Source organism: Cydia amplana, chromosome 17, assembly GCF_948474715.1.
Source record: "Cydia amplana chromosome 17, ilCydAmpl1.1, whole genome shotgun sequence".
NCBI lineage: Eukaryota > Metazoa > Arthropoda > Insecta > Lepidoptera > Tortricidae > Cydia > Cydia amplana.
In genome coordinates, this window is record NC_086085.1 from 8,390,160 (window position 1) to 8,413,446 (window position 23,287).

Consider the following 23,287-nt stretch of genomic DNA (forward strand, 5'->3'; position numbering starts at 1 on the left):
CCGGCTTTAGAATAGCGCCAACCCTCACATGGAATAAGGGTGTCGTACGAGGCGACTAAGTCCACAAACGAAGCAAAAAGCTGTTTCGTCACAGGGGAGATGGACCTCTTAGCATTGGCTTGCAATCCATCTAGGAGAAGGATACTCCAAAATTAAATCCCGGAATGGAGTTACTGTAAGGCGCGAGTAGGGTCCAACCTGAAATAAGCGGCAGATTCCTGCAGCCGACCTGCCTCCACACGTATAGGCTCGCCTTTCCTGTGGGTTAAGACAGTGAAGCCGAGAGGGTAATGCAGAGTGCTGGGCATCCCTGCGTTTCTTTAATTACGTCCCAGGCGGTGTTAAGTCCGGAGAGGTCATTGTCTCTCCGATTTGCACCATAAATTGTCTGCAATAGACGCAAAGACCAATGGATGGACTCGTACATACACAAATATAATTTATCATCAACATTATCTCATTTTCTTACACTGCTGTAGACACACGTCTCAGAGTAAATAATCTCGCGATATATATTCTCATTGCGGCCGTACAGTCGAGGACAAACTCGTTACGTTGAAAAATTACACTAATGTGGTACTATATTAACTCCCCTTTCCACGGACCCTTAACCCCAAGACACTGTTATTTCTCCGCCTCATAATAAAGATCAATGTGTTCGTACTTGGCGTGAAACCATATTTGTCCTACCAGGATTGAAGTAAGTACTGTAATTTAATAAGTACATCAGTTATCAAACAGGTACCTAATTCACAAGAGATATTATAAGCAACATAGGTAAACTAAGTACAGATGTGGTGCATATTAATTGTTTTCCATCGTATTTTTCTCGGAAACGTTCGTACTTTTTGTACCGAGAGTAGGGTTTGCAATCCGGATCCGAAATGTATGATATTATCCGGATCTGGATCCGGATCCGCGGATATTCCCATACATTTCGGATCCGTCGTGCAAACCCTAACCGACAGTGACTGAAATAGCAAGACACGTTGGTACGTTTCCGTGAAAATACGATGGAAAATAATTATTCATTACATCTGTATCTTACTTCATTCCATCTAGAAAAAAGGGCAAAATAACGTACCTGAAGCCATTTCACCCTAGTGATGTTCTCCTCCGTCACCGTAAACGCTCGCCTCTCCCCCGCCTTGTACGTGTCATCGTAGTACAGATACTCCGTGAACGTCAGCCCAGTAGTGGTGTACTGCTGCGTGAAGTATATCGATATAGTTCCCGTGTCGTTTAAACGCTCGATCACCCACTTGCACTTTATTGGCGTCGTGAAGGCGTTGGGGAAATTAGGAGTATGAATTACGCCAAAGGAGCCTATTGGGCCTTTAAAGTGGCCCCCACATGTTTGGGGACCCTGGTGTTCCCGGTCTTTTTCGGAGTAGACGGTGGGCACTATAGATGTGATGAGTGTGATGCCGATTAGTCGGTTCATGGTTAGCCTGAAACAAGAAAAACACGAGTATGAATTTCCTGGCTGGTTTAGCATAGTCTCTACACAGTTCAATATTAAAATAATTAAAAAATGCCAACTGCTCTGTTTTCTACGTTTTTAGAAATTCAAACCCGTAGCGGAATCATTTTCCGGTTACGTCTGTTCTACGTTAATATTTAAACGCCCAGAGGGCTCTCCCTGGATATACTACCTACCGAAACTAGATGTTACGTAAAATACAGAATGGTATTTCCAAGCTATATCAAATCACTTAGAAATAAGATAAATGTTTTAAGTGATTATTCCGATAATTGTCAGCTCCTTTGCCATGCCTATAAAAAGTAAAATTTAAAGTACCAACTTATGAGCCAGTAATGCCAGTATCAAGCACTGTTTATTTACGAGTACGTTATACCGATACGTGCCTAAATTCGGATAATGTGTAGACATCCTTCCGTAGGTTAGGTAGTATTTATTATATATGTGCGCCGGGAGAACTAGTCGATAGAAACTTTAAGCCTAACGACCCATATTTTACTAAACTCTAGACAGCCGTGAGATCCTTTGCCAAATTGTTACAAATTTAATCAATGTCTAGACTGAATACGTGCACTAACAGTTTGACTATGTACAATACAAGATAATAATTTATTTCGACGATGACATGCGCGAATGCTTAACTTACATACCTAAAAATGAAGCAAACAAATAATTAGACAATATACGAAGCTTCTTATATCACTTCTAATAGAGGAATCATTAGATTTGTTGGAGCTCATCTAGAGGCTACGAGAACCAACTATTTTCATGGACTTGCAATCGGCTCTCGTACGAGTAGCTTAGAATCTGACTGATTACTAGTTAATTATCTTAAATATACAACCAATATAAACTTTGCCGCGAAGATCGGCGAGCGACGAGTGGCGATTGCGCAAGGCTAAGGCCCTGGTCTCCTATAAACGCCATCGGCCGCTTACAGCGTCTGCGTCACGATGCTTACTATAGAGATGTACTGTTGTGGTCTGTTTTAGACGTCGACGTCAGCGTCTTTTTTGTTCAAAAACGTTGACGCTGACGCCAGACGCCGCGTACAGCATAAAATAGGAGACCAGGGCCTAAGGGCCACCCCACATCTAGCGTCTTTCGAGCGTCGGCGTCTACCGGCGTCTGGTCAGCGCTATGGAAAATGACGTCGCTGCGCAGTTGCGTCGACGTTGCGTCGAGCAGCGGCCTTAGAGTTGTAGACGCCGACGCTCGAAAGACGCTAGATGTGGGGTGGCTCTAACGTAGTATGGCATTTTAAACATTACTATTAGCCCATTGAAGATGCGGTTGTGCTAAATATTAAGTTACAATAAGATATTTACAGATAATATAATACAGGATCCTACTATAATCATGAATATCATATATCCATTAAACTATAAACATCAGCTATTTTAAATTATTTCCGATTCGTAACTACATTTCCGGTCTGTACCTATAGTAATGAAAAATTTGACGCCAGCCGGCAATTTTACAAACAAGAGCCCTGTTAGAAGGCAGCATAATTTTTTTACCTACCCACAAAATTTAATCCCAACTTCATATTTGACACACACTAACTTTTTAACAACACAGTTTACAAATAACAAATATATAAAGAGTGAAAACACTGAAAACACACAACGCGGTTTCCAAACCTGTGTAAAACAAATACCAGTCGGCAAGGAGTTCTACGTAATCTAAGCAAATAAATTGGTAGTTTCGTTCGAGTCTCTTCCTGATTACCTTGGCGCGGTGAACCGCTACGGTGTGGTTTCATTAGCGCTCGCGGTTGTCTATCTTTAGGTCTACCTACACCCTCAGAGCAGTGGCAACGATAATGTTTGGTTGTGAGTACACCTCTAATGTTGTATGCTATAGTAACAATGCAGCACAATACGCACTTCAATAATAAATTTTAAAAAAAAAAACAGATAGTAAAGCGCAACTACATTGTCTTATTGCCAAATAACGTTATTTGTCAGTATAGTAATATAGCGTGGCAGTGAGTCTGCACTTTTGTCTCAGGCGACGCTGCTTGACACGGTTGTATATTGGACCATACTTCTCTTAAGCTGGACTGATACCCTAGCCACGATAATTCCTGGGTATGACCAAAAGGGGAGGGACAAAAGATAGCTCCGGCGGTCCAGTTTGTGACCTATATTTAGGGCTCATTTAGACGGCGCGCGAACTCGTATACGATTTTAGGTAGTTACATTGCGGGTCATTAAGTTTACGTCAATTCAGCCGACCGATCCAATGACTCAAGGTAATGAAACTCGCACTGTCTAAATGAGCCCTTACAGCCCAATAGTACAAGCGAGATCACAGAACAAGTTAGAATGGCGATGCGAGCAGGGTACGTGTCGCCGCCGGTTATGAGCAAACGCTCGCATGCTAGTACTCGCCCGCGCTGACCGAAAAACGTAAACATGCCTTTTGCGACACAATAACGTGTCAGATTAAGAAGCCAGACATCAAATCTGTCTAAAGGAGGCGTATCCATTCACAAGGCACACAAGTTTTTACTACCGTTGCGCGAGTGTTAGTAAATGTGGAGAGGAACGAGCGGCGACACCGGTTCCGATACTAACTGCGCGCGATAGCCGTTCTAGCCTCTTTAATATGTTCTGTGAGCGAGATGCACCAGCGAGTGATGTCAAAAATAAATACATCAATTTACCTACTAGTTCTGCCTTCAAGCCACGGTCTAATGATGTAATTCTGAAAGTTGTTATCCAACTTCAACGTCAGAAATCACATTACATAGTTTAGCTTGCTGCGCGGCGTTTCAACAAACATTGAACTGCAAAATCGTTGGAATCCCTAACAACGCCCTGAAGGCGTTTTCATATTGGACGTAGAGTTGATACCATGTTATTAACTGTACGTTCTCAGTAAGCTTACTTGGATACGGGGAAATGTGTGTGCAATGTGTCTTAAATGTATGTTCGTCGTAGTGTTGGATAGGTCTCTCAAAACGAATAGAGGCCTTCAACAACAATTTTTTGACGAAGTATATATTTTCGGAATTAATCGCTCAGAAAGAAAGAAAATGTGTCCCACCTTCTAACTTTTGAATCCTGGGTCCAAAAAATATGGTGAAATCGTGAAAGTAAACACTTAATAAAGACTTTCGGTTTTTAACACAACCGTTTTTAAGTTATCGCAATAATACTTTCCTTAGTAAAAAGACGTACAAAGCCATGCGAAAGTAAGTTACTTGTATTGTACATGATATTTACTTACCTACTAATAGACTATACAGGGCGTCCCACGGCGATGCCACATGGAGGGAAAGTACCTTAAATATCATAGATAGCATATTTTGCTGAAAGAAGACTTCATTTTATTTTTAAAACTTAGTTAAATTGCATTCATACTTTTTTTTATAAACTGCAAAATCGTTGGAATCCCTAACAACGCCCTGAAGGCGTTTTCATATTGGACGTAGAGTTGATACCATGTTATTAACTGTACGTTCTCAGTAAGCTTACTTGGATACGGGGAAATGTGTGTGCAATGTGTCTTAAATGTATGTTCGTCGTAGTGTTGGATAGGTCTCTCAAAACGAATAGAGGCCTTCAACAACAATTTTTTGACGAAGTATATATTTTCGGAATTAATCGCTCAGAAAGAAAGAAAATGTGTCCCACCTTCTAACTTTTGAATCCTGGGTCCAAAAAATATGGTGAAATCGTGAAAGTAAACACTTAATAAAGACTTTCGGTTTTTAACACAACCGTTTTTAAGTTATCGCAATAATACTTTCCTTAGTAAAAAGACGTACAAAGCCATGCGAAAGTAAGTTACTTGTATTGTACATGATATTTACTTACCTACTAATAGACTATACAGGGCGTCCCACGGCGATGCCACATGGAGGGAAAGTACCTTAAATATCATAGATAGCATATTTTGCTGAAAGAAGACTTCATTTTATTTTTAAAACTTAGTAAAGTTGCATTCATACTTTTTTAATTTTTTTTGAAAAAAAAAATGTATGGAAAAAAAATTATCGCGTCATTGGAGGAAAAGTACCTTAATTATTGTAAATGAACATCTTACTGAAAGAAGACATTATTTCGATTTAAAAAAACAAGTTGAATTGCATTTTAAATAATTTCATGGTTAAACCGGGAATCGAACCCGCTACACGAGAAAAAAAAATACCTTGTAGCTTTGTCATACCGATCGAAAGGCTTCAATGTGAGAATTATTTTTTTGCCAAATAACATAGTGTTGGAAACAAAAGGAAGACCATTATTTTTTTCATTTGATGTGAAATTTTGGTTAGAATAATGACATTCCCGTATGGGCATGCAACTAATCTTTCATTTTAAAGTACCTAGCATTTGATAAATTGATTTAATTTTGTATTAAAAATATTAAAATGCATGGCCTTTATTTTTATTTCGTTATTTAGCAAAAAAGTAATTCTCACATTGAAGCCTTTCGATCGATATGACAAAGCTACAGGGTATTTTTTTTTCTCGTGTAGCGGGTTCGATTCCCGGTTTAAACATGAAATTATTTAAAATGCAATTCAACTTATTTTTTTAAATTGAAATAATGTCTTCTTTCAGTAAGATGTTCATTTACAACAATTAAGGTACTTTTCCTGCAATGACGCGATATTTTTTTTCCATAAAATTTATAAAAAAAAGTATGAATGCAATTTAACTAAGTTTTAAAAATAAAATGAAGTCTTCTTTCAGCAAAATATGCTATCTATGATATTTAAGGTACTTTCCCTCCATGTGGCATCGCCGTGGGACGCCCTGTATAAAGTTAAAATGCGATGTTCAATGAAGTAAGGACGACACGAGTCTTAAAAGTCCAAATAAGGCGTACCTAGAGCGCTTTTGAACTAAAAACAAATCTTCCTTATCAACAGAGTTACCCCATATAATAATTCCGTACCGTATCGCAGAGTATATGTACCCATTGTATGACATAATTGACATAAAAGAGAATAGGAGAATGCGTATGTCAATATAAGTGATGATGTGGACGTGACGACTGGTAGTCATGCTTTTTATGTAAAAAAAGCTGCACTTTTGGAGGAAAGCAAGCCGCTTTGCACGATGATAGTGGAGGCCCATTAAAACATTTTTTTTTTTCGAAGAACCCGTAATTTCGTCCCTTAGGGGCCGAGGTGAAGCGAGGCCTGATAAAAACAGAAAAAAAAATCCTACAAGTTTCACGGATCATCCAATTTCGTTAAATTTGGTGTCAATTGAAAGAAAATTACATTTTTAATTAAAAAAAAAATTATAAAAAAAATAAAAAAAATATTTTTAAAGAAAAATAGTGTGAAAAGATTGAAAACCAATTTTTTCCTTTTACGGTTTATTTGTGCAAATAGTCTCTTCCACATTGAATAATGTTTAGAAAAAAGTACTGTACCATAAAATTAAACACATTTTTCATCATATACTGAAAACCGCATCAAAATTGGTTAAGCAGTTTATGAGATCCATGTTTCAGAAGTTGGCTTAGTTTTATTTATTTATTTTATAGACCAAGAAGCATGTAAATCATAGTAAATTTTAAGTATTTTGTGGGTATTTACTTTATCTATTTTTAAAATATGTGTATATATTCACAAAAAAACTAGACAAGTGCGAGTCGGACTCGCGCACGAAAGGTTCCGTACTATTACGCAAAAAACGGAAAAAAAATTACGTTTGTGGTATGGGAGCCCCACTTAAATATTTATTTTATTCTCTTTTTAGTATTTTTTGTTATAGCGGCAACAGAAATACATCATCTGTGAATATTTCAACTGCCTAGCTATCACGGTTCATGAGATACAGTCTGATGTTTACCAGTTCTGTTCCGTTTGGACAGACGGACGGACAGATGGACAGACGGACAGCGGAGTCTTAGTAATAGGCTCCCGTTTTTACCCTTTGGGTACGGAACCCTGAAAAGGTCTATTCGCCTTCATTCGTGTTATATTTGTACTTTTGTGGATGGGTAATTAATTAATACTCCATCATGAAAAACACAAGAACTTTTATTTCGCAAGAAACATAGAACTAAACTGAAACACTTCAAACATTGACAACTGTCACAAAAAGCCATAGACTAATCCTATTCATAAACAAAGAGTATTTATTGTTACTACACTCTCCCCCACATAGTAAATAAATGTTTTTTTAAGTAAATATAACTATTCTAAGCTGACTACATTTTAGTAGCTGATTGGTGTGCCGTTTCCAACTTTGCCCCTCAACTTCAACCTCATAGGTCACACCGCGTACAATAACATTCGAAATGACCCCAAGCGACCACTTCTTTTTATTTATGCGGTAGTCCCTTGCCATAACCTTCTCCCCGGACAGAAATAGTTCACTATCATTACTATATTTCATTATTTCATCCGTAAGCGAACAAGGTACTATAATGACACGATAACCCCATAACAAACAGTCCTGGTCCGTGGTGATAGAAAAATAACAATCATATTCTCGTCTTAAATTATTGCTATCAGGCCATACATCTCTACAGAATTGAATGATGTTACACAATATGATATAGTAAAGACAAAATTTAAGTACAGAGAACCATTTTTTTCCTATAATTTGTGGTAATCCATCCTTTACAATATACAATATTTGTTTTTCTACATTATTAACAGTTTCATATGACAAACTTAAGTCTTCCAAAGCATCCAATGGCGTTGAGGTGGATTGGTCAAAATTTGTAAAAATTACATTTGGTTGCTTTATTTCTAAATTTGGAAAATCTTGCTCCTTATCAGAACATGTAATGGTACTCACATCTGCTCCGGTGTCAACCTCAAACTCCGACAATTTTCCACTTACTTGAACATTTAACATTGCCGATGGAATCCTCTCTTGTTCACTAAAACAAAACATATCATAGAGTTCCGGTCCCGGAGTGTCATTTTTCTGCATACACTTTTCCTCTTTAACAGTTGAATTGTAAGTCATCACCTGATCAGCTATTTTTAAGGTTTTCATCCTCCAATTACCTTTATTTAGGTTACACATTTTGAAAATGTGACCCTTCATACCACATTCGCTACAGAATTTCCCTCGCAAAGTGCATTCGGCTCTCATATGCCCTTGTTTTCCGCAACAAAAACAAACTCCAGAGCTTCCTCCTACCTGTGGTTTAAATTTGCTATCCTCATGTCGCGGACCATAGCCTCTGTCTCTTTCTACCTTGAAAATTTGTGGTTGAGTCTCTTTTTCTTCACTCTTGTAGGTTAAATTATATGCGGTCTCCACAGTTTTTCCAATTTCCATTAATTTCTCCAACGGTAGGTCTGCCTGTTTAAGCATTTCAAACTTCACTGCTTCATACAATGTGCCATTTAGGAGTCGTTCTTTGAGCTCTTCGTTGAGATTTTTGAAATTACAATTTTTGGACAACTTCTTTAGTTCAAGTATGTATTTGTCTAAATTTTCGTCTTTTTTCTGGTTTCTCTTTCTGAATTCAGCTTGTTCCAGTGCATAATTTTTAACAGGATGGTAATGTTTTTCCAATTTTTCACAAATTTGCTCGTATGTGAGAGTCACTGGTGAGTCTGGAGTGCATATAGTTGTAAGAAGCTCGTAGACACTCGCTCCAAGTTTTGTGATAAGTAGTGGTACTTTTTTACTGACATCAATGTCATTTAATATGATGAAACACTCCAGTTGCTCTTTGTATGCATTCCAGTTGCCTCCGGTAAAAACTTCCAGGCTCGAAATCGAGTTCATATTATAATATAATCCCGAAGGAATCGTCGAATATCCTCAATCGAATTACGTTAGTCGCTTGTTTTTTTTTCACAACCTCAAAACTACACACTCGAAATTAAACACATTCACTTTTAACTATTATTTATGTTTTCACACGTTGTTCGTAGTCGTCTCGTCGCCAGATTGTTATATTTGTACTTTTGTGGATGGGTAATTAATTAATACTCCATCATGAAAAACACAAGAACTTTTATTTCGCAAGAAACATAGAACTAAACTGAAACACTTCAAACATTGACAACTGTCACAAAAAGCCATAGACTAATCCTATTCATAAACAAAGAGTATTTATTGTTACTACAATTCGTACTTGGCTCACATGGTACGCTGCACGCAACGTATGTTTGTGAAGTGCAGCTTGAGTTGAGGGAAGGTTATTAGTTACAAGTTTATTCTTTACTGTAAAAAACCGTTCTGTGCTCTGCATGTACATCATACAATTTAATAAAATGGTTTCTAGGGAACCAAATAAGCTTATAAACGCAGGAGGTACTTCAGGATGCTACTGGTCGCTGGACGTGTTGGAGTCTCAGGGCCTAAATAGGGCTGACGGAAAAAGGCCAGATGGTTTGACACTGCTGAAAACGCAGCCCCATTTGGGATGCGACGTATGTAAGCACACTTGCCCCTTCACACCTCAGCCACAGGGGGCGTCGGAGCAGCCGCCGAAAATGCAGCAAAACTTAAACGAGCGAAATATTCCAATTTGGAGCCTGCCTACGAATTTGTACATAGGTACCAGTAGCCGTAGAGACAAGCGGCTCTTAGTGTGCTGAGGCAAAAAAAAACAATCAATAAGTTAAGACATGACGCCTACGTGAAAAAAGGGGCCACCCCAGGTCCGACGCATATTTAGTGTACGACACGTCGTTAGCCACACAGCGAAGAAACGCTAGCAGCGTTATAGGCACAAGCTCATCGGAACCATCTACCGCAAAAGTACTGCAAGTTCCCGGCCCTAATTCTGCATCCAAAAAGGAGCCAAACAGGATGATCGATCCACTATCTCCAAAGCTGTTTACCTCTTGCCTACAGGAAATCGTCCAGAAGCTGGTGGCTAAATGGGAAACAATGGGCATTGACGTCGGCGAAATAAGGTTGAAAAACCTGCGTTTTTCCGACGACATAGTCTTGTTTTCCCACACTGCACCTCATTTAGAGAAAATGTTAGACATTAGACCAGCAAGTCTTGAAGTCGGATGTCGGATTCGAAATGAACAGGACAAAAACCCAGTTAATGGTCAATGGCGTGAAACGTAGGGTCACGGTAGATGGGCAGGATATACTTACAATTTCGTTGACGAATATACCTGCATGGGCCAGATAGAATCCTTCGATAATATGCAGTCCAAGGAAATCGATCGACGCATCGAAAACGCCTGGAAGAGCTTCTGGTCCACGAAGGGCCATCTTCCACTGGCATCAAAACACAAACACTTCAACTTGTGTATCCTTGGTTATCCTAACAACCTACAGCGCATAAACTTGGTCATTAACAGAAGCCCAATAGTCCCGACTCAAGAATATGACAGTACTAAAAATCGCCATGTAAATAAAACTTAGCCAAATTCGAAAACTTGAATCTCATACACGGCTTAACCGATTTTGATGCGGTTTTCAATATAAGATAAGAAATAGGTATGTTTCATTTTATCATTTAGTGCTTTTTGTAGACTTTTTTCTATATGGAACACACTATTTGCAAAAATAAAGTGTAAAAGGAAAATAATAGGTTTTCAATTTTTTTTACATTATTTTTGTATTGACATATTTTGTTTTAATTTTTTTTTACGAGAAAGAAAGTAATTTTCTTACAATTGACACCAATTTTAACGAAATCGGAGGATCCGTAAAATTTGTAGATTTTTTTTTCTGTTTATAACAGACCTCGCTTTACCTCGGCTCCTAAAGGACGAAATTACTGGTTCTTCGAAAAAAATCGTTTTATTGAGCCTCCACTATCATCGTGCAAAGCGGCTTGCTTTCCTCTCAAAATGCAGCTTTCGGGCAAAAAAGCTTCATAACCAGTAAGACTATGGTAGCAAGTTTTCATTGCAATATCTTTTCAATATTTCCTGGCCTACTATGTAAGCACCTAAAGTGAACCAAATTCTGGAACTTATTGTTTGCGCTATTTTTTCACAATCTCATGACGTGTGATCGGAATTTCAACATGTAGAAGATCGCTTGTTTGCTCATAGTCAGAGTGCCCGATTCGGATTTTGAACTATTAGACATCACCAAGACATGTCAGTGTCAAACAAGTGTCAAACGTTTTTGTTTGAAGAAACGTCACTTTTGGCACTTGTTTGACACTGACATATCCAATCTATATCGTTTGGATATCTAATATTTGACGTATCTTAAAATTCGAATATGGCTGGCAGTCTTAGTTTTTCTTTACCCGTATTCAGATATAAAATTTAAATCTAATATAACTATTACAGTTTTTCCATTTTCCATTCTTCGCACTCGCACACATAGATAGGTAATGTAATTGATATGTGGATCAAATACGACTAGCCTTTTATATGATGATTACTTAAGATAAACTTCTGTTTTTGTTTTGTTAGGTATATCTTAATGCTTTGTAGTTTTTTTGTGTTTTGGCTAAGCTTAAGAATCCTAACATTACGAGGGGTGATCCAAAAGTAATGATAATCAGTATGAAAGAGACATAAAATATTTAATAAAATAATTTATTTTTCTACGTAATCTCCTTCCAAGTCTACACACTTAGACCATCGTTTCTCCAAACCACGAATTCCTTTAAAAAAAAATCTTTTTCTTGACCCTCCAAAAATGCCTCCACAGCGGCCATTACCTCGCCATCATTCAAAAATTTGTTGCCTCTAAGATCTTCCTTCAGCCGTGGAAAGAGATAAAAGTCGCTGGGGGCTAGGTCTGGCGAATATGGGGGTGTTCCAGCAATTCGAACCCTGAATCACGGATGGCAGCCATCGCAACGCCGGCCTTGTGGGGCGGTGCGTTATCCTGGTGAAACAGGATCCCAGCTCGAAGTTTACCCCGCCGCTTTTCTTTGATTGCCTCTCTCAATCTGCGTATTTGGTCAGCGTAGTAGGAGCCCGTAATAGTGGTTCCCTTTTCCAGGTATTCGATCATTATGACTCCCTCAGCATCCCAAAACGCTGAAGCTATGACCTTACCAGCGGAGCTTGCGACCTTGAATTTCTTCGGTGTAGGGGAAGACGCTCGCTTCCAGGTCATGGATTGCTGATTCTCAGGATCGAAATGGTGGATCCAAGACTCGTCCATGGTTACAAACCGACGCAAAAATGTTTCGGGATCAGTTTGATATTTGTCAAGATTAGACCTCGAAATCTCACATCGTATTTTCTTTTGTTCAGCCGTTAACATTCTAGGCACCCAACGAGCGCAGACTTTTTTCATGTGTAGTTCATCAGTTAAGAGTCTTTGAATGCTGCCATACGAGATGCCTGTGAGCTCAACTAGATACCTGATAGTCATCCTTCTATCTGTTAAAACGAGATCATGAATTTTTTTGACGTTTTCTCCAGTAATGGCGACAGATGGACGGCCTTCGCGATGTTCATCTTGAGTGGATGTTCTTCCCAAGTTAAACTCCTTTGACCACCGTGCCACTGTGGAATACGGCGGAGCGGACTCGCCCAGTGTTCCCACTAATTCAGCGTATATATCTTTAGTACACATTTTTTTCAAACAGAAGTATTTAATAACCGCTCTCATCTCAGTTTTCTCCATTTTTGCGTTATTGTTCCGACTGCTCGTGAAAAAACAGCTGCAACTCTCTGACAGATACATATTTTTTAATTTTTATTTTTTTAATTTACTAAGGAGTCTTTATGGCCAGGCCTATTTATTTTAATCCGATTCAATAAGTATTCAGTTATCATTACTTTTGGATCACCCCTCGTAAGTATAAAATGTAAGTTATTTAAGTCCATTTGTATTGTATTAAGTACACCTGTTGGCAAATCTTAATAAATAAAAAAATATTCATATGCTGCAGTATATTGTCAAATAAGAAAAAACACCTTTATTATTTTTTAACAATTTGACACAACCTCCCAACGAAAATGTCCGCTCGCGAAAAATGAGTTTTCAGCATTATTTTGATACATGAAATTCACATTTGACAACAAGGCCAGAATTACTAGTATGTTTGTCCGTGGCAGTCCTAAATTTCCTGCAATAATACTGGTGTCCTCGTGTGTAAACAGCTTTAGTTTCATTTTACCTTGGGCGGTCTTTCTCAAAGGAAATATTTTTCTAAAGTTACTTGTTCTATGTAACAGGTTTTTGCAAAACGAGTCAGGTAAGAGTGTATTTTTTTCCTGGAGTGTTTTATTTCTTTATATCGAGTTTGCGGTTTTACCTGGTTTTTGATAGGTACAACTTTGTTAATAAAGTACCTACCTACCTAATATATTATCATTATAAATAAATAGTAGTAAATTTGTTGATATGTAAATTAATAAACATGACAAATATGCGGCATCTACGAGTATAAGTTTTCGCTTAACTTGGACGGCAAATTTAAAGTTCATTGTGATTTGGTGGCATAGCCGAAACTATATGTATATATATATACCCATGAAAATAAGTCAATGTTTTTTAAATTTGGGAATTTTTATGCAATTTCTACACAAGCCTTTTAGATCCTAATAGAATAAGAAGGGTGTCCCAAAATCTCCATAATATATTTTTTGTTTCTTCATCCAAAGTCTATAAAAATGATAAATATAATCGAAATAGCTTGTGATTCTGAGTAGAAATAACACAAATAAAAAACAATAGATTTTTATTGTATACCCTAATTTTTTATTGTATGACTTTAAATTAAACGACCCGCCTACCTCATCGGATTATTTGTATTCTTTTATTCAAATACACAACTATGTCAGCCGTTACTCATTACTCAACCCACTGCACCCACAGATGCACCTAACTTCACAACAAAACTGAAGCCCGCCCTCGGCCCATTTGTCTGAAGAACAATGTGGATAATTTAAGCAGATACGCGAGCCGGAAAAATGTGCAGCCTGCAACGAAATCTCACGTTCCCGCTATATTGCACTTCATAGCGGGCCGGAAAATAAAATATATTTCACGTTAGTATATTACGTACATTTTAATTTTGAGAGATATCTCATAATATTTTCACGCTTTTATTTACTATTTTTTAGGTTGGTTTTTTGTTACTCTACTTAGTTTTAGTTTTAACAAATAATTAGGTACTTATCTGTTACCAACAGGCGCCAGAAGTCCTTTATGGCTGAAAAATCTAGTAATAAACCTATTGGTAAGGTACGTGAAATTGTATCGAATATTAATGCTATAAAAACGTTGACACGGAGAAGCTGTTCTCACTATTACGTATAGTTACGATGGTTATCAATACGACCGTTTTTAGGGTTCCGTACCCAAAGGGTAAAAACGGGACCCTATTACTAAGACTCCGCTGTCCGTCCGTCCGTCCGTCCGTCCGTCCGTCCGTCCGTCCGTCCGTCCGTCCGTCCGTCTGTCACCAGGCTGTATCTCACGAACCGTGATAGCTAGACAGTTGAAATTTTTACAGACGATGTATTTCTGTTGCCGCTATAACAACAAATACTAAAAACAGAATTAAATAAAGATTTAAGTGGGGCTCCCATACAACAAACGTGATTTTTGACCGAAGTTAAGCAACATCGGGCGGGGTCAGTACTTGGATGGGTGACCGTATTTTTGCTTGTTTTTTTTGTTTGTTTTGCTCTATTTTTTGTTGATGGTGCGGAACCCTCCGTGCGCGAGTCCGACTCGCACTTGGCCGGTTTTTCTGTATGTGTGTTACCTCAGAACTCCGTCATTTCTGAACCGATTTGGAAAATTATTTTTTTAGCTAAAGTCCAGGTTGGTTTCATTTTTGTCAAGATCCAGTTCTGATGATGGTATCTATAAGGAATTGAGGGAACGCCACAAATGTTATAGGCAGACTTAATGCGATTTTCGTACTTTCATCAACAAATCAAGCGTTTGCATACAAAAACGTGCCATTTGATGAAAGTACTGATGAAAACCAAAACCTAATTCGCCAACGACGTGCTATTCAGGTTTTTCGATTTTTCTTCTTCGTTAAGTTCGTTAAGCTAATAAGGTTTTTAAAGATTTTTTTTGCCAAGGTCCAGTTCCGATGGTGGGTTCTGTGAGGAATTGGGGATACACCTCAAATCTTGATGTATACACATTGAGACCTTGAAACTAGAAAGGAACCCGAAGCGAGAAACTTTTAACGAATCATGCAGAATCTAATTTGTACTTAAATGTAAAGGTTACATATTTGTGATTTCTCAACATATGTATTCATTATTTATTACATAAGCAGGAACGTGAAATGTATATAAAACATCTGTCTGGATTTTTCACCCTCTTCTCCAAACAAACTCAATTTATAGATGCCTTTCTCTTGCGCACATTAGAAATGCAATGTGATTTAGAAGAACTCACTAGGTATTCCTAATGGATGTAGTTATATTCGTATTTGTTAAGTAAAACCCAGTTGAGGGTAAATACATTAAAATATTAGTTTCGCAGAAACTGCACTCAAATTTTGTAAATTCACCTGAATTTGCTCGCATTTTGGCATCATTCGTATCGCGTTTCGCTCGCACTAAAGTCCACTGTATACCTACTTAATACAAGCGAAATGCAGTGAGACATTTTAAACCGGGATCAATATTCAGAATAGCCACCCTATTCACATGTTACAGCTTGATCTTATTTTGATACGACCTTGAAGATCGCTCACGCTGATTGGAGCATGCGAAATGAAGTAATAGTCCTGTGTGACATGCGCGCCAATCACCAAGACGTTCTTCAGGGTCGTATCAGAATCTGTTCAAAAGCAATACAAGTTGTTAAATCAGAATCGGGTCCCTGGTTGCTGGCATAAAATTACCCAATTGCACATTTCGATGTCCGTACCTGTTCACCCGTGAGACTGTTGGTTTAGGATCGTTGTTTTGATACGGCGATTGTTTTCGAGAGCACGCGGTTTGGCAGGTTTGCATAAACATCGGTTAGCTTCCGTTTCATAAAAATTGCAAGTTTAGGATTTAAATTGGACTGGCTTGTCTGCTGTGTTGGACCTTCCAAATATTACATTTGTTTTGTAGCTGGAATTCGCGATAGAGCGTACGAACTTTTAATTTCGAGCCGTGATATATACACTATTAGGTATGTAAGTACACAATTTTAGCTGTACATAATCTTTATCTCTTATATTATTTATTAATTTTATAGCATAGCAATTTATTTCACATTACAATATTATAATTATAGCATCGTATAAAAACTCTTACATAGTAGAAAATGCTTGTCAGCTCATATTTTCTAGCGAGATATAAACTAACTCGGCAGAAAGTTCAATCTTGAACTATTAATGCGGACCTTAGCTGGAACCGTTTCAGCTGCAACTTTGTGGATCCCATTTATCTTTCTACCAATTCACGAAGAGTTTCGAGTTAAATTGAACTTAAAATCTGTTTGCAAATCAGTACTTCCTTACATGACTGATTTACAAATGTCTTATTGTTCAAACTTACAGGTATAGATACATATTATGTAGTAATAGCAGGAAAATATATAAAAGCCTAAGATCCGTCGATTATATCATTACTTTTCGCATGTGATGAAATCATCATTTAAAGCCTGATGCAAGTAGGTATAATAATTATTTATTAAAATCTTACGTTGCATACTTACACAAATGGCTAACCGATATAATTATTGACGTAATCATACTATGTAATACAATAAGCTAATCAGCCATCTCACACAGACACCATTTCAACTGCAAGTAACATTGTAGTTCCCTCTTGCACATAACACAATACTCGAGAGTAGTACGTATAGGTATAACAATTAGCTATACGACTCTGAAGCATGTTGATTAGGGCTTATTGTACGGTGGGAACAATCGAAATACAGTAAAACGGGGTCACCAGAAATCGCGGGGTGAATAGAGAAAATTTCGGTACTTTCCTTTACATTGTTATATTTTAAAAACTAGACTACCATTGTCAAATATTTTGAGAGACAATTATAGTAGAGTATTCAATCTTTAATCTGGTAACATGAATCAAGCATGAAGATGATCACAAGTAATAAATATTTTAGTAAGTGAGGCCTTGTGAAAATAAGATATATTGCCTGTCTGAACCAAAGTTCATGTCAAAGTTCATGTGAAGTATATGTCAAAACATAGCAGTGAAATACAGGTTAGTTATTGTGTTATTTATAATGTAATAAGTAAGTAAACCAGTTCTTCTAGTGTTTAAATAATAAAAGATAATGCCGATTTTCCTTATTAATTAAAGATAAATGTGCAAAAAACAAACCATAACCGTTTTTACTTCCCAGCGGGGTGATTAGACACGACAACAGGGTGAGAAGACACACCATATGGGGTCAACAGACACGTCATATGGGGTAAAAAGACACGACTGAGGGGTGAAGAGTAACGAATGGGGGTGAATGGAAATATTTATGCTAGGGTTGTCAAAACGTATTTTCTCCAATTTTTGAAATAATACAATAAGTATTTTAGCAATGTTTCATATATTTTGGTATTTAATGTGAGTTTTGAGTTTGAACACTTTTTTCATTGATTTTATGTATTATGATTATGAATATTTATCACTGCTCCTTAAATAATAGGTAGGTAAAAGAATATGCTTCTAGTGTAATCTAAGTTGATTTTTTTTACATACAATTCTCATACGTTTTATGAGTTTAATTATGGTTGATTAATAAAAAAAGTGATTTACTGAAAGTCAGTTTATTTATTTACTTTTATCCTAATAAAAACCTATTTGAAGTTTGTGACAGCCCTGACTGTTTTTTCTAATCACCCCATATGACGTGCCTATCGACCCCGTTTTACGATATGTCGAAATCGGGTAGTTTTTCTTGATTTTCTCTAAAATAAGCGGGTTGAAATTAAAAATAAGTATACAGAATTGAAGAACTAAGCAAGACTCAAATCATGATATCAAAATTATTACTTTTATCATTTGGATTCTTGGTGAAAATCGTCCTTGAAGTTGAAAATCGTGTCTATTCACCCCGTTTTACGGTATTTAATAAATATATGCGTTGAAGCCGCCGCAAATTACATTACGCGATATTAATTTACATCTTTATATAGAACAGCGTGTTTCTGTATAAACGATATTACTTGACTTCATTGCGTGTATTTGTTTGTTTGCTTATTATTCAAATCTTGTCAACTAATTTAAATAAATTTTCTGAATTTCGGTTGAGCTTTAATTTGGTAGGTAAATTATTTATTTGTTGCTTTGGTTTAGTATGAGAAGTAGGTAATTGAAAGAAAGGAAGATATCTATGAGGTACTTACATTATTCTCTTTAAATGGATTAACTTGAATTTGTCAATTGTAAAAATCTAAAATGTGTAGGACCTGATAGGGGTTGATAAATATTTTGAGGGCTATCGTACAAATATAGTTGATTCAGTAGGAATCGCCAGAATAAATATTAATCAATCAATTTAGAAGATAAATGGGATCAATAGGTATGTATAGTATTTTTAATCTGAGATCCCAAATCTGATTAGACAACAATTAAAAGTCAGTTCTGGTTTATCACGCTTCCTTGTTGCATACTTGATGTAAATATTTGTGTAACGATACCTATAGTATTGCCGCTAGTTTTACATCGAAACTAGAGTAACTGTAGTAGAGAGCTACGACCAGATCAAAAAAATCGCAATCACGACTATTCTATAAAAGAGATTCCGAGCATCTAATATATGAGTATAAAATATATTACGCAAAGTAAAAATGTATTACCAACGCACGAAGTAAATATTGTATAAGTAAGTAGATCCTGTGCTGACACAAATTACAAAGTGTCACCGTGGTATGTACATCGTGACTTTAAGTGGTACACCTTTACCACGGGCCTATCTCCCTTGTATATTCACCCCGTAACGACGGAGCCCCGGCAATACGTGTCAACAATGAAATGATACAGGTCGACTGAAAGTGACATAGGGTGGAATCACATCTGTCAGCATCGAGCCGCATTTTATATATGAGAAGTTGCTCGTTAGTATGAAGATGCGTACGCATGCTTTCAGCTTTCCGATGCATCTTCATACGATTTCTCATATATAAAATGGGGCTCGATGCTGACAGATGTGATTTCACCCATATTCCAAAGTATATACATATTGGGCTAGGTCACCCACATTATTTTTATAAATTTTTTAGGTATTAGTTTAATTTTAGGTTCCTTTTTATTGTAAGTTTGTTATTAATTAATTAATTATGTTTATGGTTTTAATAAATAAATAAAATATACTTTGAAATAAAAAAATCCAAATTAAAAAAAAAGCGGCCAAGTGCGAGTCGGACTCGCCCATGAAGGGTTCCGTATTTAGGCGATTTATGACGTATTAAAAAAAACTACTTGCTAGATCTCGTTCAAACCAATTTTCGGTGGAAGTTTACATGGTAATGTACATCATATATTTTTTTTAGTTTTATCATTCTCTTATTTTAGAAGTTAGGGGGGGGGGGGGGACACATTTTACCACTTTGGAAGTGTCTCTCGCGCAAACTATTCAGTTTAGAAAAAAATGATATTAGAAACCTCAATATCATTTTTGAAGACCTATCCATAGATACCCCACACGTATGGGTTTGATGAAAAAAAAAATTTTGAGTTTCAGTTCGAAGTATGGGGAACCCCAAAAATTTATTGTTTTTTTTCTATTTTTGTGTGAAAATCTTAATGCGGTTCACAGAATACATCTACTTACCAAGTTTCAACAGTATAGTTCTTATAGTTTCGGAGAAAAGTGGCTGTGACATACGGACGGACAGACAGACGGACAGACAGACAGACATGACGAATCTATAAGGGTTCCGTTTTTTGCCATTTGGCTACGGAACCCTAAAAACAGGATTCGAATCGAAGTCACTAACAATAAGTCCTCAAGATTGTTATAAAATTTTTGGCAACTGTACTGTAATCTAAAAAAGCGGTACGATATTTCAAACACTCCGCTCTCTTAAACTAAGGCACCTTAATATTTGGGGCATTGTCTATGAGAAGGGACCTTATTGTCTATGGCGCTTACGCCGCTCAGCGTCGCGCGGCATCGACAATAAGCTCCCTTTTCATGTATAACGTCACATTTATCAATTAACAGGCCAATTCGTACGTACACTGACATCTGAATGATGTCATTCAGTTATCTTATGCCTCGCTCGCGCCCAACATGTACCGACATTACCATCAAGTAGGAGCGAAATGCACGATAACTAAGTGTAAGGCCTGAGTGGACGCTCGAGTTGGGCGTGCAGCGGGGCGGGGCGTGCGGCGTGCGTGTTAAACAAATGCAAACGTATAGGAGCGGCCTTAGTGCACGCTGCTCAGATTACTTGTGAGCCCGACGCCCCGCTGCACGCCCCACCGAACGCTCCGCTCCGAGCGTCCACTCAGGCCTTCCACTAAATGACATCATTTAGATGTAATTCTGATGTCAGTGTACGTTCGAATTGTCGTGAAAGCCTCTTCCAGTAAAATGCAATAGTTAAATCATGTTGAAGGAGGCCTCATGTTTATTTACTCCGACAGCGGCATGCGTGTGACGTACAAAGTTAGACGCCACCACTTGATTCACTGCGGATATTCGTGAGGCAAATATTACGCAGTTTGTGATATTAATAATAAAGTCAGTTGAAAAAATAATATAAGAAAAACTTCTTCGGTTGTATGGAACTAGTTTACGGTAAACTTTACCACCAGTCAATAGTTTTATCTCTGACGCATATGAAAAAGCCTAATACCTTTTCTTTAGCATGTCCTTACTACTCTCGTGTAGTCACGTAGCAGTATGGGACCAACCCCGATATCGCAAAAAAAAATGACACCCATATAAAATATCAACATAGTTGTCGCATAGTAAGAGTTGCTCAGTATGGCCCTTAAATTATTGCAGGTGACTAAAACACCCTGTAGGTATTATATATTACTGATTGTTTACAAAATTGATAAAATTATATCTAAAATGTTTTTTATTTGTTTTTATATATGAATGTATCAATGTGAATAAATTGCTACTTTTAGCTTCGAGTAGTTCCGTAAATTCCTTTTAGTGTCTAGGTCTCGCCTTGTCTAGGCAGTAAGTACCGCCTTTTCAATAGCTTTCTGTTTAGTGGAAATAATTTAAGCATATCAAGAAAAAAACCCGTTATTATGCTATTTTCCAGAGTCGAAACAAAATGAAACGCGATAAATATGTTCGGAGCTTTTATTCTTACAAAATTTTATATTACCGTTGGATATTTCATTCGTCCCGAACTTTATGACAGCGAAGAATTGTAGACAAAATAATAAAACAAGTTATTTGCCAGCGGGGGCGCATTGAAATGATATATTGTTATTACAAGCAAAGAAATAATCACCATTTATTTTTTAAGACCGGCATGCTGAATATTCAAATTGCATTATTGGGAGGCATAGGGTGTTCGGTTATGTTAGAGCTAGAGGCTGAACAAATATGCATAGACGGATCGAAACAACCCGTATGAAACAAAATGCGAAATGTTTCCGAATGGCACCAAATAAAAGAGGCTATTAAAACGTCAAGCGACAAAAAACTATCTACTATCTAGCATGCCTTGTACGCCCTACTTTAATAATAATCACAAGAATTGCTCGTTTAAAGGTATTAGATAATGTGAGCGTATATACGTCCCACTGCTGGGCGCAGGCCTCCTCTCATGCGCGAGAGGGCTTGGGCTATAGTCCCCACGCCAGCCAAATGCGGATTGGGGACTTCACATACACCTTTGAATTTCTTCGCAGATGTATGCAGGCCTCACGATGTTTTCTTTCACCGAAAAGCTAGTGGTAAATATCAAATGATATTTCGTACATAAGTTCCAAAAAACTCATTGGTACGAGCCAGGATTTGAACCCGCGACCTCCAGATTAAAAGTCGGACGTCATATCCACTCGGCCGCCCCCGCTACAGCCACAGATCGGCTACAGCCTACTTTAATTTGTCATAAACCGCAAAAACATTGTTGTCGTACAACTATATAGGTATGGTACGTATTATAATCATTTATCTTTAATGCTTAATAAGCAGGTTGTTGGTAGTGGATGCGGTGCTTGATATCCAGATGCACCAAAATACAGGAAACATCCGTAGCATATGTATGTTTTTCTATTACACTGTATTTTAATATTACTTCAGCGCACTGTCGCTGTCTCAGAAATGTGGAAAACGTAAAATGTATGTCGACATACACTGGCATAAATCTTAACTCTATTACTCTCTTGGGATAACAATATGCAGACCCGGAGACTAATGTAGAACACGATACAGAAATGTTGCAAGTTTCAGGAACTTCTACGTCATTCGCGTACCATACGAAATTGAAAAAAAGTACGTTGTGGTAATTTTTGTCATATATATTTTTTTATCATATACGAGGCAAACGAGCAGACGAGTCGCCTGATGGTAAGCGATTACCGTGGCCCATAGTCACCAATACCAGAGGGGTTGTGAGTACGTTGCTGGTCTTTAATATGGGAGTATGCTCTTTTCTTGAAAGTCGTATCGGTCCGGAAATACCGCATTCCTCAGTTTAGCTGTGCCAGGCAAGAAGTTTCTGGAGAAGCGCACAGTATAGTAGAATACACTCATAGCACTGTTGACAGTTTTTTTATTAATCAAGCCACACTTTAATCATATTTTTATTGTACATTTTTACAATAAGTACCTACAACTGAAAACAAACAGACTGTATGAGCACATGCAGCGAAGATATGATTAAATAGCCTATTTCCCGAAGGCCAATAACACTGATATGGCCAATTAAGAGGGAATTGGTCAATTTGTTTTGGACATCATTGTAACTGCCCATCCGTCATGCGAGCCGTGAAAAAGTTCCGACATCAATCAACGACACCGTACAATTATTGGGGTTCCGTTCGTGAAGTTGTGAGAAAATTTC

General features: G+C 37.5%; 1 protein-coding gene across 4 annotated transcripts in view; it reads right to left on the reverse strand.

Moving 5' to 3' along the window:
- LOC134655682 (uncharacterized) overlaps positions 1-23,287 on the reverse strand; it is a 500,300-nt gene that overhangs the window by 260,296 nt on the left and 216,717 nt on the right. For all 4 annotated transcript variants that reach the window (XM_063511129.1, XM_063511128.1, XM_063511127.1 and 1 more), the window contains exon 2: positions 1,085-1,451. In XM_063511129.1, coding sequence (XP_063367199.1) covers positions 1,085-1,451 — 367 coding nt within the window. The remainder of the gene's footprint in view (positions 1-1,084; positions 1,452-23,287) is intronic.